This window comes from Diceros bicornis, chromosome 14, assembly GCF_020826845.1.
Source record: "Diceros bicornis minor isolate mBicDic1 chromosome 14, mDicBic1.mat.cur, whole genome shotgun sequence".
NCBI lineage: Eukaryota > Metazoa > Chordata > Mammalia > Perissodactyla > Rhinocerotidae > Diceros > Diceros bicornis.
Window position 1 is genome coordinate 25780987 of NC_080753.1, and position 20538 is coordinate 25801524.

The 20538-nt window shown below is 46.0% G+C and overlaps 1 protein-coding gene across 1 annotated transcript in view; it reads left to right on the plus strand.

Moving 5' to 3' along the window:
• The window catches only part of KIF6 (kinesin family member 6), a 370265-nt gene that overhangs the window by 275670 nt on the left and 74057 nt on the right, over positions 1-20538 (plus strand). Inside the window, 2 exon segments of the mRNA XM_058555469.1 lie at positions 8676-8784; positions 18761-18816. Of these exon segments, the coding sequence (XP_058411452.1) occupies positions 8676-8784; positions 18761-18816 (165 nt within the window).

Here is a 20538-nt window from a genome sequence, read left to right on the forward strand (position 1 = left end):
GCCATATGCATTTATGGTTTTCAGTCTACATCCGAACTCACAACCCTGCCAAAACTACCTTTTTCTCTTTAGTATCTCTGACCTCCTGACCCCATAGGTCTGACCTCAGTGGTTTGCTGGTATTTATGAGATCATTTCTACTTGGCAAATGATTTTCACTTAGTAACACAGTATGCAAAAAGAGGGTTTCAGAGTCAGACAAACCTGGGATCAAGTTATGGCTTTGCCATTTTCCTAACTTGTCTTGGGGTGACTTTTAACCTCTTTCAACATCAATTACCTTACCTGTAGAATTGGCCCAATCCTACCTAGTTGACAGGGTCACTGTGAGAATTAAATGAGACAACATATGTAATCCTTTGAGCACATGCAAAATTCCCAATAAGCATTAGCTCCCCTCTACCACCAATAGAGTTGTTGTGAAGATTGATTGAGTTAATATTTGTAAGTTAATATTTGTGAAATATGGAACAGTGCCTGTCACATAGAAGGAACAAAAAAATTAATTTTCCACTTCCTTTTTTTCTGCCAAAGAATGAACACTAGCATATCCAAACTCCATTTTGTGTTATGCTTACTTCCAAGCCAGGTAGACAGAATTTTATTTAAATCCACATGCATTTCAGGGAAGGGGCATTTTTGCTACTAGGCTAGAATTTAATTCTTTAATTCTCCTTTAAAAATGTATCAAAATAAATTGGAGACTAGAGTGGAATTCATTCCTAATTTAGGCAGATAGAAAACTTGCCTCATTTTTCAGACAACAGGACATGTAAACACTGCTCTAGCCACTGCCGGAAAGCACAGGCTGACATGAGAACTGAACTCATCAGGGTGGAAGCTAGTCAACAGAATGCTGTTAACCATGGCCTTTGGAAGTGGTCAAGACACTTCAAACTCAGGGAATCCTGTGCTTTTCAGATTCCACAGAATTAGTAGCCTCTTTCTAAACTGAAGAGGAATGCTGCCTTTCTGTTTGGTGGGCCTGTTGGGCACTGCCCTTTAACCCACAAAGGGCTGGAACACACATGTCCTTCCACCTAAATGCCCAGGCTTGGTCCAAATATTGGGTCATATGGAATTAGAGGCTCTTTTAGGGCTGCCACATCTAGGGACTGAAATCGATGAAATGACTCCATGGATCTAGTTTAGCCTGGCAGCAGGAGCCACAGCATGCTGTCTTATTTAATGGAAATGTTGCTAGCCTCCAGATTCCTGAGTTAACTCCAAGACACAGAAATGCCAGCATGACCCAGGCTGCTCTCCAAGCTCCATGCCTGCGTCTGTCCACAGGTTTCTCTAAGCAACCCACATGGGTACTTTGTCCTGAATAAGAACACTCACAAAATCAAAACCCCAGAGATTCCGGGTTAGGAAAATGAAGGTTTTCTGCAGATGGTCTCCGGGACCATTGTTTGAAGGTCTTGTGTCACTGCTGGAAATGGGCAACTCCCCTCAGTCAGCTGCCATTCTCTCAAGGGCTCCAGGCCTTTCCACTCACTTGGCACACCGGGCCTTCTTCACCTGCTCAGGACACAGGTTGAGGACAGAGCTGCAGCAGGAGAGTGAATCAGACATGGTTACCAAGACAAAAGCCTGCCTCAAACACTGCCCCTTAATTCTACCCAGCCCGCGTGGTCTGCGCCACTGGGCCCGGGAGGGTTGCCAGTGGGATGTGTGATTTCTGGCACCAGGAGTCAGGAACCCATTTCATTTATTTAGATGTGGTGCCACCATTGGGTGGGTCTCCTAAGGTTTCTGTGGCTTTCCACTTCAGATTTTCCCTTCACTCCACTCCCTAGAGCCCCTGCCAAGCCTGCCATGCTTCAGCCTGGTCCAAGCCAGCCCTAAGAATCTACTAATTAAAGGTTCTCCTTTGACATCTTTCATGTGGCAATTTAGGAAACTCCAAGGCAATCCCTAATCTGAGGACTTTAGCCCAGGTGGTGTCATCTGGCCTTTAACCTCAAGGCTTTAGAGCACCAGCCCATTCCAGAAGTTGTCAATCAAAAGCAGAAAGTAGGTTGGGCAAGTGTCCTCGGTCACCCCAAAAGATCTACTCTTTGGTCTTCACATCTGCAGTCACTTTGGCTATGGCTAAGTGGTTTTGTCCTCCCCTCATCCTCAGATTCCATACCCTTGAGTACCCACCCAGAACCCCTCAAATTGTAGCTGAGCTGCTCCTGGCCCTTAAAGTAAACAGAGCCATGGCACATGGCACTGCTTCCTGTGGTGACCTCCATTACCCTGGCAGTGGAGAAACGTAGACAGAGGGCTCCTCGGCATCTACTCCCAGACAGCCACTCTCGGTGATTCAGGCGCTCTAAGACATGATGCTGCTCCCTGGAGAAACTCACCTGCATGTCAGCTCCTAAAGTGACGGACCTAGGCAGCTATTTCCCCCTGCCAGCACAGGAATGAGGAAAGTAACTGCAGTTGTCATTTAATTGGGTAGTGACCTGGGAGCCATCTATTAAAGGAAGAGCTTGTATGCAGGGATGATTGACTGGGAGAGGCTGCCTGAAGAACTGTGCTGAAAACTAGTTTCCCCAGCAAAGGATGCTGTGATTGATTAGCAATGTCTTCCATGGGTGTGAAGAAGGAAAGTGGGAACACAGGGGCTACATGCGTGCCATCTCTGTCTTACGTGCGACTTCCAAAAGCCTCCTTCCTAAACGACAACGTCCTCCCCATGATGAGGGGAGGATGGTACACAATATCGCAGATGTCTCTTCTTATCTTTCTGGGAGATGGTCTATTTCTCTTTATACAATCCTTTAGCACCTTCCCATCTTGTGAATTTATTCAGTCCACCATCAATGGACCCTTTGCTCTACATGTTAGAAGCTGCTGACTTGTCCTTCACCTCAGAGTTTTTGGCTGTTGCCCATCATTTCCTCTGGGACATCCTTGTTCCAGGCACCGTTCCCAAGAGTGCTGGACCACTGACCTTTCCCTTGGTCCTCATATCCCTCCTGACCCTCCTGACCTTTATGTTTCATGCCGCCTTGATAGATGATCCCTTCCTCTCATCTAAATTCTTCATTCCTCTCCCTCCCATTGGTCCATTCATTCTAACTTCTCCACACACTGAATGATGGAATTCTCTTCTAATCATTTATGTGAGGATATTTTTGTATATTTCACCTAAACCAACATTTACTGAGTAATTTTAGGGCATATAGAACCTTATATCAGATACCATACAAAAACACATTATCCCTGCCTATTGCTTCTCATTGCTGTGTGCACTTCCATGGTCAACATATTGTGGGTATTCATCGTATCACTATTTCAAAGCCAGTCCCTAACTTTCAGTCTCTAAAGCTTCTGATGCCAAGCCACAGCTACTATAATCATGCCCCACAGCTCTGAGCCTTCTCATGCTTTTAGTCCCAAACTGTGAGTTCCAAGCCCCCTCGGCCCCTGGAATCCACCCCATCTCTCACTTTTCCTCGTCTCCTGCTGGTCTTGTTTTCTCTCCTCCTTCTTCAGTCAGAGGGAACCGAGGCACCACATGAATAAATGTCTTTCCCAAGGAAAATATAGTTTTGGCTCTGACTAGGAAATCATTTTTCAGCATGAATAACACAACTCTCCATCATTTTACTTTTGTCAATTTTAAAGCAATAGCTTAAGCAGCAGTAGATTATTTGGGAGCAGCCAGGAAAATGAGCTCTGGCCCACGTGTCCCAGACCAAAGGAAATCAGACAGTGGGCCCAAAGGCAGGAGCGTAAACTCTCCACTTCCGATGTTTTTCTTTTCCATTTGGTTTCTATGGGACCTGTGTTGGGGGTGGGGAGGGCTTCCAAAAGTACTGATTTGTATTCTTTAGCAAAATAAGGTACCGAATTTCAGGATGGCAAGAAAGAGAGCATTGAGAAACGGGTGAGGGACCAGTGCCTGAGAACTTCAGATGCCCAACATTTTCAGAAACCCAACTCCAAGCCTGATTTTGAGAGGACCTTGTTGACTGCCCCTTCTACCTAAGTGTTCTTTAATAGATGTGGAAATCCAGAAGAGGTTGTACCTTTAGGACCTGTAAATGTTTTCCATGCAACTTAAAACTCAGAATTGCAATGTCGTGTTTTAGGGACTGAAATTGAGAAATTCGTCTCCTTTAGGGTTTTTTGGTTTTTTTCTTTGTTTTGTCTGAAATTTTATACTGCCCTGTGATACTTTATTTGCTCTCCTTTAGATATTAAACAGTCCTGTGATTCAACAAGCCGGCAGGCTTCTCTGAGTCATCCATATTTTCTGGGATTCAACACTGGGACCTGTGATTGAAATTCACTAAAAGGAAACAACTAAGACCTAGAAAGGGGCATAGCCAGTCAGAACTCCTGAGAGCCTAGGCTCTGAGGGGTAGCTGAGTCTGACAGACTAAACAAAGTGGGGAAGAAGGCACAGCTCATTTCTTTTGCCATCATGCCTTCCCTTTCAAGCTCAGATCTCCCTGAGTCTGGCACCAGCCATCTTACGTCTCATCTTTGCGGGACCTGTTAGCTAATTGTCAACAAATCATGGAGTTTTTCTTTGCTAGCATTAAAATAGTGATGCCTTCAAGAGTATTTGCATTTTTATAAAAGCTTCTTGGAGTTGAATTCATCTTTAATGGTGGGCTGTGAAGCATGGCGACATGTAGTGGGGAGAAGATGGTGTTGAATTTCTAAAATCACAACAGACGGGGGAACAACCTGCCCAGGAGCATGGTGGTAGAGGGAGGGAGAGCGGTGAATGTGGGCCTCACTTCCCCCATAGCATCATGGTATGCTCTACCAAAAGGAAAAGCATTAAGCATCTAAAACATTCATTCATTCATTCAAAAGACATTTGATTGAGTTCCTCATTTGTGCCAGGTACTATCCAGGTGCCAGGCATATTGCAGCAAATAAATCCCTGCCTTCATGGAACTTAAAAATTCTGGAAATAAAAATAGAACATATTAACAGATGAATTCAACTATGCAAATAGTAAACAAAATGCATGGTTCTGTTTTTTCTGTGATACTGTAAAAAAAAAAACTCAAAGTTTTGGACAAGATAGGCACTAATGAGAATGCAATCTCATGGGTAAATTGTCTGAGGCCCACCACCTGCCCCTCTATCAGGCAAACTATCCCTGGAAAACTGATCTCAGAGCAGAACTGATGTCCTCTAAAAGCTGGGCAATTGTTGCTTCTTTAACTGAGCCTCAGTTTCCTCCTTCATAAAATGAAATTATGACCATTGATCATGGAGAAGTTTAACTGAATGGTATTAGAAAAGCCCTGGTAACAGTGCTTAGCATAGAGTCTGTAAGAAATTCATTTTTTAGTCACCCAAAGGTCATTCCTATTGGGTGGCAGAACCACCCATATTCATCAAGTTGCCCTTTTAATCCACACTCCTCCTCTGCCCTCTCCACCTGGGATCTTCTTCCACTTCTCCACCTGCCAAATGCTGCTTCAGCCTTCAGAATCCTTCCCGCTCTCCCTGGCAGAGCCGACCCCCCACCTCCCTGTGGCCCGTGCCTGGACACGTGCCTCCCTGACAGCGAGAAGCAACTGCCATTGTAACTGTGGGTTCACTTTTCTTGCTCCCTTACTAGACTTGGAATTCTTTAAGGTCAAGGATCCACACTTTCATCTTCTTGTTCAAGTTTATATCTCTGTCACATGCCTAGCACAGTGCCTAAGATAAATAAATACTTGTTGAGAAAGTAAATAGATAGATGATTATCTCCATTTGCAAGATGAGCTTTTGGTTCCTCTCGTGCTCCACTGTTCTGGCTCTTTCTAATGCGTACAACGTGTGCTGAGGGGCAAGAGCTTGCCATATGAGAAAGCTGTTTCCTAAACCCTGAGAGGGAAAAGGAAGTGGAGACATGGCTTCAGTAAATAAAAAGGTGTTCATTAACTTTGTAGGTGACCCCAAACTGGAGTGAGAACTGGTATATTAGTACAATTTAAAAGGAGCTGGATACGGGCTCTGAAGAAGCAGAATGAAGGTGGTGAAGGGTAGGACTCAGATGGAGCCTGGGGTCACACAGCACAGCTGCCCGTGGAGCCCTGCCCTTGTGCCCCTCTCTGCAGAAGCTCAGCCTCACCTCCGTGTGGCCGCCATGAAGTAGGCTTCCAGGCCTTGCTTTGCCTCTTTGCCTCTACACTATGGCCATCATCAGCTATCTCCCCTTGGCCTCCCTGAGCAGACACTTAGGATGCTAGCTGCCAGGATTGTAGTTGTCACACTAATGTCCACTCACCTACATCACCATCATCAAAGAACTCCAATTCCAGGATACTTCCTCCATTATAGCAGGAGGAAAATTGATACCATATTCCCGACAACAACTCCTGGCACTGCAGGACCCCAAGTGCCATTTAAATCACCAGGAGTATTAAATACTCCCAGTGTGACTTTCCTAGATTGTGTACTTTACTAAATTTTAAGTCTTTGAAGATTGGTGATTCATGTATATGATATGGCAGTGGCCCCAAATTTCTTAACAAGACCTTCAAGATTCTCTGCAAAATGATCCCAGACTACCTTCCTGGGCTTATCTCCTCTATGCACCTCATGTCCTTCCTGCTGCCACTACCCAGGCCCCTCCACACTTTGGGAAACACCCAGGGGGGTTTCAGCTGATTATAAGTTCTTCCAGGACATACTGCTGTCAGTGCCACAGGCACTGGGAAACCTCAGCATGGCCTTTCCAACCATCTGTCAATTCAGGCTATTAGCTCTGCAAGAAAGCAGAGCCTGGGAGAGAAAAGTCCATGAAGCTTCTCCTTCACTGTAGCTTTTTGAGCAACCCTCCATCCTATTTCCCCCATCCCTGTGCTACTGGTTGGTGGAAGGCTTCTCATCACCCCCTCTTGGGAGGCCGTTTGGGGATCCCACAGGCAGACTCCAATGTGGTCTCTGTGGAGCTTCTCTCTTCCCTAACTCTATCCAGAGATAATCAATCCCTCTACCCTCTGTTGTTACTTTATTATGCAGTAAAAGGCATACATTGTTAGAACTGGGCACAGACCCGGGTTGGGAGAGATATGGAATGAATCCCTTGGCTCCTGGTGGGCTCTGCTGGATGAAAAGTGCCCCCCAGTTAATGTCTCTCACGCATCAGGGCTTATCTTTCCGAATCTCACAGAAACACGTTCCCAGGCCCACCCAGTTCTGGAGTGTGCAGGGCAGATGTGGAGACAGAACTGAGCCATGCCCATTTGCTTCTGATTGGAAAAGGGTGGGGTGTCTTTGTGTGCCTCACCATTCAGACATTCTTCATGGTGCTATTTTTATCAACAGTCATCATTAAATTGGTGTCAGATGGGCTGGTCCAGTTCCTTACCCTGAGGCTGAGTGATGGGACTCAGCAGGGTTTTTCCAGGAAAGAGGAGATGTGGTATGTGGCCCATATGAATGCATCTCTGGAACCCTAGACCTCATAGTGAACTCCTCTAGCCCTGGACTGTGTTCCTATGGCAGTTAGAGCAAGGCTCATCATCACTCTTAGTTCGTTCTTGACCTGATCCATTTAACAGACGTGTTGAGTACCTTCTAAATGCCAGGCATTAAACAAGACACTAGAGGTCCACAAAAAATATTATCTTTACCTCCTAGAAACTTGCATTTCACCAGAACAGATTGTCATGTGAAGTGACAGTGCCTACTGGGCTGTGCCTGTTACAGATCCATTGATAGGTACAGAGTAGACGGAGGATTTGTTCTGTCTGAGCCTTGGGGAAAGCTTCATGGAGGTGGTAACACCCACCCAGGGCTTCAAAGACAAGTAGAGGTAACTGGATGAAAATATAGGAAAAGGAACTAAGGGCAGAGGCATAAAAAAATGACTCCATAGATTCATCCAAAATCCAGCTGTGAATTCAGCTCTCGCCAAGGGAGTCCCAGGCACACAGCTGCATTGGCCCCCACCCTGGGAGGCTGCAAGAAGAGAGCCTCGAGGCAGGAATGCCACCTGCTTACTCCAAGGGCTCTGGCTGTCCTGAATCTGGGTTTCAGAACTTGGCCCTGAGCAGGGCCCAGCAGTGAAGGTTGGCCTGTAGTGGCAATAGTGATACAGGAAGTTGAAGTTAGACGTCACCTAGGGACCTTCCCCATGGTCTGCTCATGGGTCTTGCCATTGAGAACCTAACTCCTGAGTAGAACTGAAGCCCCTCACAAGCCACAGGAAACAAGGAGGAGTCGTTCTATGGAGACTAAGAGCAGACTCTTCTAGATTCTAAATCTTTCAGTCTGGATTATACTTCTTTTAACTAAATGCCTGGAAATTCAGGGTGAAATTTAACAGAAAACCAAAACAGAGCATAACAGGGAAGCAGGGAGAAATGTGGCACTGAGTGATGGCAGAAAGTACCTTTGCAGATGTTCTGGGCAGTCCTGGGTTTGGTGCTCTGGTTTTCATTTCCTCTGACCAGACATTCCAAACTCCACCCCCCACAAGTCACATGGATGCGCAGGCACAGTCCTGCAGGGTGCAGCCGGTGTCGCTGGAAGGGCCTCTGCGGCGGGTCAGCGGCCAGCTGGAAGAGCCTGGGGCCACCTGTCTGGTCAGGAGGCTCTCTGCTGTCAGCCTCTCAGAGCCAGGGCTGGCTTTGTGGTCTGACTAAAGTGACAATGAAATTAATGAGATCCCGATGCCATGACTGAGGCCCTTTCCCTGTGTCTCCAAACAGAGATGAGAGAAGAAATGTCATTAGGACGCCAGGAGGCTTTTGAAATCTTCAAGAGGGACCATGCTGACAGCGTTACCATCGAAGACAACAAGCAGATTCTGAAACAGAGGTAAGGCTGGCTCCAAGAGTAGCTGCTCCTCCAAGGCTTAGCTGGGCCGGCCTGGAGGAAACTTGCTGCTCCGTCCTCCCTAATCTGCCCAGCCTAACTTCTAAAAGAAGGGCTTAACATTTATTCAGTCTCACTTTGAATTATATCCAGCCTCTTTCACATGTGTAAGCCTTATCATCCCAGCACTGTTGGGTAAGCAACATCAGGACAGGGTCTGTTACTGACAGCACTAACCCTGTGTACAGTTCTCATGTCATAAATTAATTCTGATCAGCCTGCGACCTTATCAATATCTTACTGCTCCAAAGGCAGGAAAAGAATTTATGGACTAGATTATAGTTTTAGAACTCCAGGCCCTCCAGCTGTTCTAGAGAGCAGTCCTGCACTTCTTAGTCAAAGGAAGTATACACACACACTTCTTGTGAGCCAGAGGCCTTCAGTGTGTTCTCCAGGCCAGAAGCAGAGCCAGCAGGATCATTTGCTGACATGTTGTCAAGCAAGGCTGTGTTCTGAACCCTTTAGAAAAAACTCAGAGGTACATAATCTGTTTCAGCTAATCTGTGAATTAGATGCATATCCTCAAACTGTAGCAAACAGAAAGAGTGCTGGATGTATGGGTCTAGAGTTCAAGAGAGAGAGTTCTAGACTGTGAACTCTTACATGTCACATGTGACTCTGGATCTCAGTACACAGTACCTTTTCAAAAACTATTTATTGAATTAAAATGAGATACAGGATTGAGAGTCATATGCTTATAAATGACAATTTAAGGAAGCCAGAGAAGTTGATGAGCTCTCTCAAGAAAACCTGTGGGAGTGCAGGGCCCAGAGGGTAGAACCACAGGGGAAAGCTTTAAAGGAAAGGGAGGGGAAGGCGGCCATGATGGAGACTGAGTGGAAGCTGAGAGAGAGGAGGGAGAACAGGAGAGTCTATTGTCCTGAAGCCAAGAGGGCAGACTGCTCCAAGAAGAAGCATGTTGTCAGTGGTGTCAGCTGCTACAAGGAAACAAGCAGAGGGAGCTGGAAAGTGCACATGGAGTTTGCAACAAGAAGACCATGGGTTAGAGGGCTGGGAGTGAAGGAGCAAGTGAGAAGGAACTGAGCAAACAGACAGAGTGAACGATGTGTTTGGAAAGTTTGGGGTAGATGAAAAACATTTAAGAAAAAAGACAGGGAGCTTAGGGAGAAGGGAAGTTTGTTTCAGGATGGGGGAGAATTAGCCAAGATGGCAGGCCACAGAAGCAAGCCAGGGGCAAGAAAGACAGCGAGACAAGGGAAAAGAGTGACCCAGCAAGGCTTCAGGGGAGCAAAAGCTCAGGGGGAGGCGAGCCTGGAAGGAGGCCTGAAAAGGAAAACAAAGCAAGAGGGAACTGATACAGATACATCTAGAAGGACAGAGAAAATTCAAGATGACCTATTTTCTCTGTGAAAGTGGAGGTGGAAGAAGAGACTTGAGGATGCTGAGGAAGGTTTAATACAGCAGCCACAGGGAATGGGAAAGAGGGTAGAGCTGCAAAAAGGAAAGGCAAGCAGCATTGAGGGCCACACTTAGTCTATTAACCAATGGCTTCTACACTTGAGTAGGGGGTCTTAGATCATTTTAGGAAAAAGCAAAGGTGATAGGAGTGCAGCGGGAGCAGCCGTTGTGTAGCCCAATCCAGCCCTTCATAGTCCAAAGAAGCATATGTGCCCTTGTGACCCAGCAATTCCACTCCCGGTGTATCTCCCAGGAAGTTCTCATGAGAGTTCAGAAGGGGACACAAATGCGGGTGTTCCCAGTAGCTGTTTGTGGCCAAGGAGAGTTGGAATCCACCTGGGTGTCCACCACTGGGGCAGTGGAGAGGTAAAATATTGGGGAAGCCATCTATGGAGTCAGTGCAGCAGGTGGGAGCAATGGATTAATGTACACACACCAACAAGGATGGCTCTTCAAGGCATAGCACTGAGTAAGAACCCACAAGTTATGTAAATTGTAAATATATGCACACAAAACAAACAAAGACAGCCAAACAGAAAGATATACTTTAGCATACTTTAACCATAAGAATGTTTATCTCTGTGGGAGAGCAGAATGGGAGCAGGACATGGAGATAAAAAGGAATGAATGAATAAATGAGTAACACAAATCAGTGGGAGAGAAAATGCAGTGAATCTAGGGACAGCCGCGGACTCTCTCTGTAGAAAAGTGGACATGTGTGCATCTGCACAAATGTACAGGGATTTCATAAACCTTCTGCTTCTCCATGCTGTAGGCCATGTATTTCTAGTATAGTCAGTTAGGCGTGTCATAACAGGCTACCTTGTCTGTCTGAAGATAAGCATGTCAAGCTAGATGACAGCTGCCTCATCCAATAGTAGATTCCCAAGAGCCCTCAGCTGTGTCTATACCCGAGGCATCATAGCTTACACCAGCGCCTCATCACTCTGGCTTCATATTAAAATGACCCATGGAGCTTGTAAACGCTACCAACGCCTGGATCTGACTCCCCAGATACTCTGATTTAATTAGGTAGAGGCTGAACATTCGCTTTTTTAAAGATTCCAGTGTGCAACCAGGTTTGAAAACCACTGGCTAGATAGCGTTCAGAGACCTGGAGATCCAGAACCTCTGAGGTAGGATCCCCAAAACTCTGCAGGTTAAACCAATTACCAAGTGATTCTTTTGCACACTCAAGTTCAAGAACCACTGGCTTAGGAAGAACATAATATCTCATCTTTCTTATTCTAGAACTGGTATGGCTCCTGGTTCTGGTTTGTACCCTTGAGTTTAGGTCTGTTCCCAGCGAGGCAGATGGGTCGGGGGGAAGCAGGGATGAGGATGTTGTGGTCTTTCGAAGCCTTCTATACAGAGCCCACTTGACTCTAGAGTCATGACAAGTGACAAATGTGCTTTTGGGTTTAAACCCATCTAAATCGCACAAGATGGGCTGGTAATACTGGTGGTCCCATCTTCCCTGTGGCCGTAGAGCAAAGGGAACGAAACTCATACAAAGCTTTCCTCAGAAAAGAGGTTTTCCCAGCAGTAAATGAGTCTTTTTAAATCAAATGAAAAGTCAGGAGACCAGCCCACATTCTTTAACAGTCCCCATCTGTTTAATATTACTGTAATAACAATCATTAAAGGAATATTTGGTACCAGGGGGTGTAACCCAGGACCTACCCCTTTCTCAAGATTGGAGTTTTTGTTTGCATTCATGGAGAGTATTCAATTATCAGATAAGTACATGATCATAAGTGCTGAAAGCAGAGGACCAAGAGAAAATGTTTTTGTATGAAAACAAATAACTGCAAACCAGTGCTCCTACAGCAGACATCAAAATAAGGCCCCACAGATGTTTATAGGGGTGACTTCCGGCCACCCTTACTTTAGGAAATGGTCGGCAGTACCCCTGATCTCCTCCCCATTGGCTCCCATTCCGTCTCGTGACCGAGAGCACCATATGGACCATCTTGGGGGGGACTGGCCAGTCCTAGGAATACAGACATGTACCAGAGGGGTTTTACTCAGGATGGCATTAAATTATTATTTCCTAACTCTACTTCTAATGGACTTTCTCTTAGAAATCTCACCTTTTAATAGCCCTCAGCAACCAAGACCCAGCCTGGCCTGCCATTTCATTCCCTACTTCTCACAAACAGGAAAGTTAACTGTAATTGGAAAGGAAGGCGCTGATAATGTGAACTAAACCAAGAGAAGCGTCCCTTCACTCAGTTGGATCCTTCAGACGGAGAAGAGAACAGAAATCTAAAACCAACAGGCAAACTGGACCGAGGTGGAGAGAAATCTCGTGGCAGCATCTGGAAATAACGTCCGTGACAAATAGGAGTTCCCTGGTTCCAATTAGACTTCAATTTTAACCTTTATTATTTTTCCGTTTGTTTTTTGTATTTACACCTTGTCTCCTGAACCAGAATTATAAACTCTGAGATTAGATTAGAATCTTTTCAGTTTCCCCATGGTTTTTAAAACAGTGCTGGCCACAAAAAGGGTACTCAAAAAGACTTTTTTGCTTGAGAGTGACAATTTGAGATTGACTGAGACATCTTAGTCAAGAAAACTGCTTGAGAATGCTTGTAGCTTCCTAGAAGTAGGAGAACGCAGCAGCAGGCTTCTTGAGAGTCAAGGAAGGAACTGCTCAACAGGAGACAAGAGAAGGCAGCATCTTGATGGGGAAATGAGATGAATAGAAAAGGAATATTGGTATTAAAAAAAGTGTAAGGGAAATGAAAGGTGGGTCTTCATTGCAATATAACAGAGGCAGCCAAGGTACCATGTCAGGGACAGGTCTGCAGAGAAGGTAATGGCATAGATACAGGTCCAGTCTTCTCTCTTCCTCTCTGAAGGGGAAGAGTAATGGATGTTTACTCTATGAATAATCAACATATTAAGTTAATCACCCTAGACAAGAAGGCTAGGAAAGATGTCTTTGGAGCCCCTTGCCCTCCAGTGACATATTTGCCCCAGCTGCCTGAAGAAACCATCCCAGCTGACATGACAGGGAATATGACTGCAGAGGCTCTTGGAGACTGAGTGGCTTATGAACACTAGCTCCTCTCCGTGGCCCATAGCTTAAAGCAGCCGCTGCTCATGGTCCCCAGTAAATTGGCTGTGGTTCTCATTGCCCTAGAGCAGAGCCAGGTGTGGGGCATCCTCAGCTGCTCCTCCAGTGATGGCATATATCTCTGCCCGACACACATCAACGGTAGGATGGGATTCTCCCAGGAGCTGGTCTTGGAAGTTACATGAAATTCTATCTCAATTCCCCCATCCCTTTCATTCTCCCCGAAGATGAGAAACTTGACAACTGTCATGGGTGACTTTGACCACTGACTTGCAAGGAGCTGCCCTTCCGACCCTCTGGTTTGCTGAGAGAATGATATTCATCCATTATTGTCTGTGGTTACTGCTTCCAACATGGAATCGTACCTCACAGTTCATCACACTCCCACAGGGTTCCCATGCTGCAGGCAGGCAGTGGTCAAGATTCACAATCACAAAACACATTTGCATGTTTGTGCTTTCCATATCAACCCAGCTCTGAGAGGCATCTCATCCTAACCTTAGAAATGGAGAATCTGAGATCCAGCTGCTAAAAGGTAGAGTGGACATTCGAATCCAGGTCTCTGACTCCCAATCCAGTGCTCTCCACATTGCACACATTGCCTTGTACACATGCTCATGCATGTGTACATTTTTATTCTACAGATATATATGGAATGCTTACTAAGTACGAGCCCCTGTTCTAAGCTCCAGGAATATGAGAGGGATGTAGTCACCATCCTCATGGCACTCATGATATCCAAGGGAAACAAACAAGCATTGGCACTCCCAATACAGTGTGATGACAGAAGTTCAAGGTGCCGTGAGCACGTGGGGTGACACCTATTGGTCTTAGGAAGCTCCAGAGGAAGAGACATCTCAGCTGAAACTGCGGAGTGAGGTAGAAATTAGCCAGATGAAGAGAGAGGTTCCAAGCAAAGGGAACAGCCCCAAAGAGAGAGAGTGTGACACTTGATGGGACCAAAAGCAATTCAGGCCAGCCTGGAAAGGCAGGGGGATATGAGAGAAGAATCTAGAGAAGTCAGCAGGAGCCAGAGCATCAAGAGTCTAGTTAGCGTGTAAAGTAATTTGGACTTTGTCCTGAGGTCACTGGGGAGCACTTGAAGAGTTTTAAGCAGGAGAATAACAAGATCAGGTTTGCATTTAAGAAGGCTCTGTCAGGGCCGGCCCCGTGGCTTAGCGGTTTAGTGCTCCGCTACTGGCGGTCCGGGTTCGGATCCCAGGCACGCACCAACACACCGCTTCTCTGGCCACGCTGAGGCCGCGTCCCACATACAGCAACTAGAAGGATGTGCAGCTATGACATACAACTATCTACTGGGGCTTTGGGGGAAAAAAATAAATAAATAAAAATTTTAAAAAAAGAAGGCTCTGTCAGGCTGAGATGAGAGAAATTGCCCGAAGACAGGTAGCGTGAATGCTACCTTCAACAAGAAGTTGTTGAAGAAATCTGGGGGAGAGAGATGACAGCTTCTTTAAGGCAGAATGGGAATCAAGCTGAGTGGAGTTTTATGATAGATACTGAGGATGTAGAATGGATGGGACTGCAGGGTTGAGTGAAGGGGCTAATGGAGAGAGGGGCAAAGGGTGGTGTGCAGGTTAGTGGCACGGGCACGTAAGTGAGTTCTGGGGCCCTGCAATGACGTGAGGAAAGAGGGAAGGAAGGGGATTACAGGGAAGGTAATCAGTTCTGCCTTGAATGCAATGAATGTTAGTTAGCTGCAAGGCATCAAATAGGCAGTCTGGTCAGGAAATAGGATACTGGGTCAGGAAATCAAGCAGGGCTGAGATGGAGATTTGGGAGATGTCCTAGAGACAAGCCTGTAATGAAATGCTTAGAGTGCATAGGTAATGTGAGGAGAGGGCCCAGGACAAAACCCTGATGATTACCAGTTTAAGTAAGGAACAGGCTGCAGAAGAAGAGCTTGCAAAGGAGACTGGAAGGAGCAGCCAGGGAGGGAGGGAGAAAAAAACAGGAGGGAGGGGGAAAAAAACAGGAGAGATGGGTGATGTGACGTGGAAGCCAATGAAAAAGAATGTTTTCGCTCTGGGGACAGTGTCTGGCACAGTGCGGGACACACGATGGGCATAGTTGGATCTGTGAATGCTGGATGTCACAGGAAGCCAGGCTGTGAAAGAACAGCCCAAGCAGTACATTCCTTCTCCCTTCCAAACCCAGGCCTTGCCCCACGATAACAGTTCCTCACACTGGAACTGCCCCCAGCAACACTGCGCTCTCCAAAATGAGCCACGAAGCCAGTGACTCCCTGATAGGAACGCTTTGGCACAGTAGGGAGAAACCCTTAGGGGCTCTCGGGTGGTCCCTGTTGAGTCACAGAGCCTTCTCCCTGCCCCTCCTCAAGGTGCAGCCTCCCCAACGTAGGCCACGCACCACAACGGTGAGCAGCAGTTTGGGATATGGGCCAGGGGTGCAACGTGCCCTGGGGGGAGGAGTCAGCATAGGTTCTTCACCTTGGACACGGGTTGGCTTCCTGAGCCACATCATTAGTGGGAATGTGCCTCTTTTAGAAGGTCAGGAGTTGGGCGACTCCCCCAGCAAAGTGCTGATGAGCAGAACTTAGACTAGGGTAGGAGGAGGGGGGAAAGTGGGACTGAAGGGGACTTGGGCTGAGGAGGTGTGGAGATGCAGGGTGGGCCAGGAAAAACGTGGCAGAACTGGGGGAGTCACCTTCTTTCTCATTCTTCTCTTTGGTAGCCTCCTCCTTTTCCTTCTCACCTCTCCCACCTCCTTACACTTCCCCCCTCTTCTCCCTCAGGGCTGGGCTTCCTTAGGCAAGAGTTTGTCTTGACAATGAGGATCAGGAACACATGTGGGTGGGGTGGCCTGGAGTGGTGACAACTGCAGAATGAAGGGAAAATTGTCTCATGAAGACGGGACAGCCCTCAGCCCACACCTCTTCAGTGGGAAAGCCCTTTTTAGCTTGGCGCTGGGCTGCAGAGGAGACTGGAATGGCTCGTGGCTTCCCCCTGAGTGTCTGCCAGCCCTGGCGCGGGCAGCTCTCTGGAGAGGGTTGACCACAGCACTAAGCTGCTCCCTCTGCCTTGCCCTCCTGGACACATTGGGGCACCACCAAGGCCGGGGGGCTCCCAGGCCAGTCGCAGCTTCCCTGAACAGTGCTGCTGTGGAAATCGCCTGTTCTGCCTGCAGTATCTTCCCTTTTCCATCTCTGCTCTGGTTTCCTCCAGCATTGACATGAGTTTGAGCAGCTTTGCAGCCTTGCTCTTGTATTTTCCTTACTCCCCAGCATCTAAAGCTTCCGGAACTTGACAGTAATAAGAGGAATCATTCATTGAACAATGAAGGGCTATCAAATCCGGTGAAATCCTAGGACATGGGGATGGACAGAGCGGCGATCAAACAGTTACAGTCCCCCGACTTGGCACAACCGAAAGTATGAAGATAGTCCTCATCTTCTGGGTGGCCTGGACCAAACCTCAGATTATAGGTGCCCAGCAGACAAAGGCCACTGTGAGCCCACAGGGGCCAGCACATAACCTCACATCCTGTGAATGTTTGCTGAACTGAGTTCAGTCTGAATGGCATCAGACGAAGCTACACTTCTCCTGGAGGGTGACAGGCCCTAGCTGAAGAGGCGACATACATAATCTATGATAAGCCTGAACACCCTTAATAAGGGAGCCAGAAGCGGAGTCCCAAGAACTTAATGTGAGAGAAAATTTAGTCCCCTTCCCTGGAAACTTCCTCTCTGCAGTCACAGGCCAAGCAGACAGATTCGGAAAATAGCAGTGATGTAATTCACACTTTTCCATCAAGCACAGAGCAGTCGTGGCACTCTGGCTTTTGCTTATGTTGTCCCTGGCCTGGAATGCCCTCCTCTCCCCACTTCCTCTAACAAAATCCTACACAAGTAAAACATTTATGGATGAAACAATGTGATATCTGGGATTTACTGGGACCCCGAAAGATTTGCGGGTTGGGGAGAAGATGGGGAGAAAGGAGATAGTTAAAATCCAATTGGCCAAGTGTTGGCAATTATAATGAAATACGAGGGTGGGTATGTGAGATTTCATTCTATTATTCTATTTTGTGTATAAATGGAAATTTCCATAATAAAAAGATTTCTAAAAACTGTTATGCTTCCATAAAACCCAGGTCGATCCTACCTTGTACGTTGACGCTTACCTAACTACTCCCCACTCATGGATAGGCCCCTCCCTAGTCAAACTAATGGCGTGGCCAGTGTTATCCACGGGAGCACAATGAGTTACTACAGCCATATATTATGTATTTGTTCCAGAGATTTTCAGTTGCCTCCTAAATCTCATGGCAGAAAGGAGAAGCGGGGAAAGCAATTAACATTTCTTAAGAGCCCACTGTGTGTACAAGACTGGACTGCATGTTTCTCATACAGGCGATATTCTACTTTCGTTCCGTATCCACTTCTCTAGCACAAGGCTGGGGTCTCGGTGTGTGTCTCATAAACATTCGTTGGAAAATACAAAGGAATTATTAAGTAAACATCAGCACAACCATCTGGTGCACTAGTAGGCAGCCATCAAAGATAATGGAGAAGTTTCTAATGACATAGGGAAGGACTTATGTTATAATGCTAAGTCAAAAAAAATCAAAGCACAAAATCATATATATATGGTATTGACCTTAACTCTATAAAAACTGGCTAGAAAAAAAAAGACTGGATGGATCTCAAAATGTGCTTATTTCTGGATAGGGGATTATTAGGGATATTTTTCCTTGTTTCTATATTTTCGAAATCTGGTTAACTTACATAACAGGAGTCAGCAAACTTTTTCTGTAAAGGGCCAGATAGTAAATATTTTCAGCTTTGCAGGCCATTCAATCTCTGTCACATGCTCAACTCTGCCCCTGTAGCATGAGCAGCCATGAACAATATGCAATTGAACGGGCATTGCTGTGTTCCAGTACAACTTTATTGACAGAAACAGGTGGGGGGCCGGCTGTGTCTCATGATCAGCCATAGTTTGCTGAGCTCTGATATATTACTTTATAATCAGAAAAAAAAAGTGTTATCTAAGTTATATTAAGAATGTATTCTTTGACTATGAGATCTTGGTTCTGTGATTAATAGAGCCCAGCACAGTACAGAAGGCTCACAGCCATGCTTTATTCTGGTACCCGTGCATCATAAAACACAGGAAGTCGAAAGGCAAGTTAGAGAATCTGAGAACGAAAATTCTTTGCTGGACAGAGGAGTAAAAATTCATGATACCAGTAATTAATACAAACTTTATCTCTATTTTTAAGCCTAATATGTTTCATTTATTTAGATTTTCTTTTGTGTCTTTCAATAAAGTTTTATAATACTTTAGAGAGCTCTCAGAAATCTATTATTTTTAAACCATAATTTAGGATGAACAGAAAAAATTAAACTCTTTTTTATTTTTTTCCCTCCAGAATTTCTGAAGCAAAGGCCCTGGGAGAAAGTATAAATGAAGCAAGAAGTAAAATTGGTAAGCAGATGATAGTCTGTGAGCCTCTTTCACAGCCCATTTTCCTGGTGAAAATCAGGTCATGATGTGCCTCCGAACAACCACAAAGCCTAGTTTCAGGAGAGCCCTGCCAAAAGTCACTTTGAGAGTGGAAGCTGTCATCTCTCCTACCATCCATCGGGAAAAGTACTTTCTTATGTCTAGAACTTGAGCTTCATCCTCATGCAGGCCTGAGCTCTAGCATCCCAATGAGAAAGTTTTGCTTGTCCCTGGTGTTTTTCTTTTTTTTTTTTTTTAAAGATTTTATTTATTTATTTTTCCCTCCAAAGCCCCAGTAGATAGTTCTATGCCATAGCTGCACGTCCCTCTAGCTGCTGCACGTGGGACGCGGCCCCAGCATGGCCGGAGAAGCGGCGCGTCGGTGCATGCCGGGGATCCGAACCCGGGCCGCCAGCAACGGAGCGCACGCACTTAACCACCAAGCCACGGGGCCGGCCCAGTCCCTGGTGTTTTTCAACAGTAGCTCAACTAGTCATAACCGCACAATTAGAGTGACATTTCTTACTTTCAAGTGCTGTGAAACACTTTTACACCTCCCAAAGCTTACACTTAGCATTTTGGCATAGGTGCACATTTTTCAGCACCTTTCGGTAAGCCAGTGGGAGGATGAGAAGAAAAATGAGCCATTGTGTCTTTCCAGGGCACAGGCTGATGAGCAGGGCTCCCACACTTAGGTGAGCATCCCTGGAAAGGTGAGGTTAAGGCAAGGGGCAAACTCAATAAAGTGTGCCTCATATCTTTGTGAAAGTGAGAGGAAAATGTTTCTTTCATCCCAAGGTAGAAGACACACAGGGACCCATCTCCCAGGCGATGGCAGCTTTGCAGAGGTGTTGCTTGTGCCTTCACCTCTTGCTAAGGAAGGCAGAAGTTACCTACCTGTTCACAGCTGACTCCTATGTCTCCCCATTTTCCTCCCCTCATAAGTGAGGACAGGACAAAAGCCACTATGAGTGTCCCTTTTGGTTTTTCCTACAGGATATGGAAAATCACAATAGCCTCAGGTCATTTCAGTTTATAAACAGGAGCCCCACATTCTCTTCTGTGACCTGAAGGGAAAGGGCTGAGGCAGCCAGGCCCTGAGCCATGCCCAGCACCACGCCAAGAATCTCTAGAGTCTCAGAGGTTCTTAACCTAAGGTCTAGGAACTTAGATGGGGGAAAAAATGCACCTTTATTTTCTCTAACCTCTGACTGCCATTTGGCACCCTTCAATAGGAATGCAGACAGCAGACCACAGTAGAACTAGCAGCACCTGTCACCAGAGGAAATCACAGATGTTTTCATTTCACAGCACAGCATGGCAGACATCATAAAATATCTTTTATACTCATCAGTACTTCAAAATCACGGTAGTTATTAGACTCACTGTTAGATCTTATTTAATGCATTTGTATAAAAGCACATAGATGTTTCTATATCACAAAAAGTTTTAAATTTTGATAACTATTTCGATATAATTGGTTTCTCTTAAAATCCTATGTTTTCATTTTATGCACCTAAAATCATCACTCTGAGAGGGAGTCCATAGCTTCATCAGACTGCCAGAAAGATCCCTGGCAAAAAGATTACAAACTCCTTTCTTGGCCTGGATTCCTGAACCCCCTAAAACTGCATGAAAAAACTTGAGGACTAGGAGTGTATGTGTGCATTTTTCTGGAGATACTGTCCATAGTTTATCTGGTTC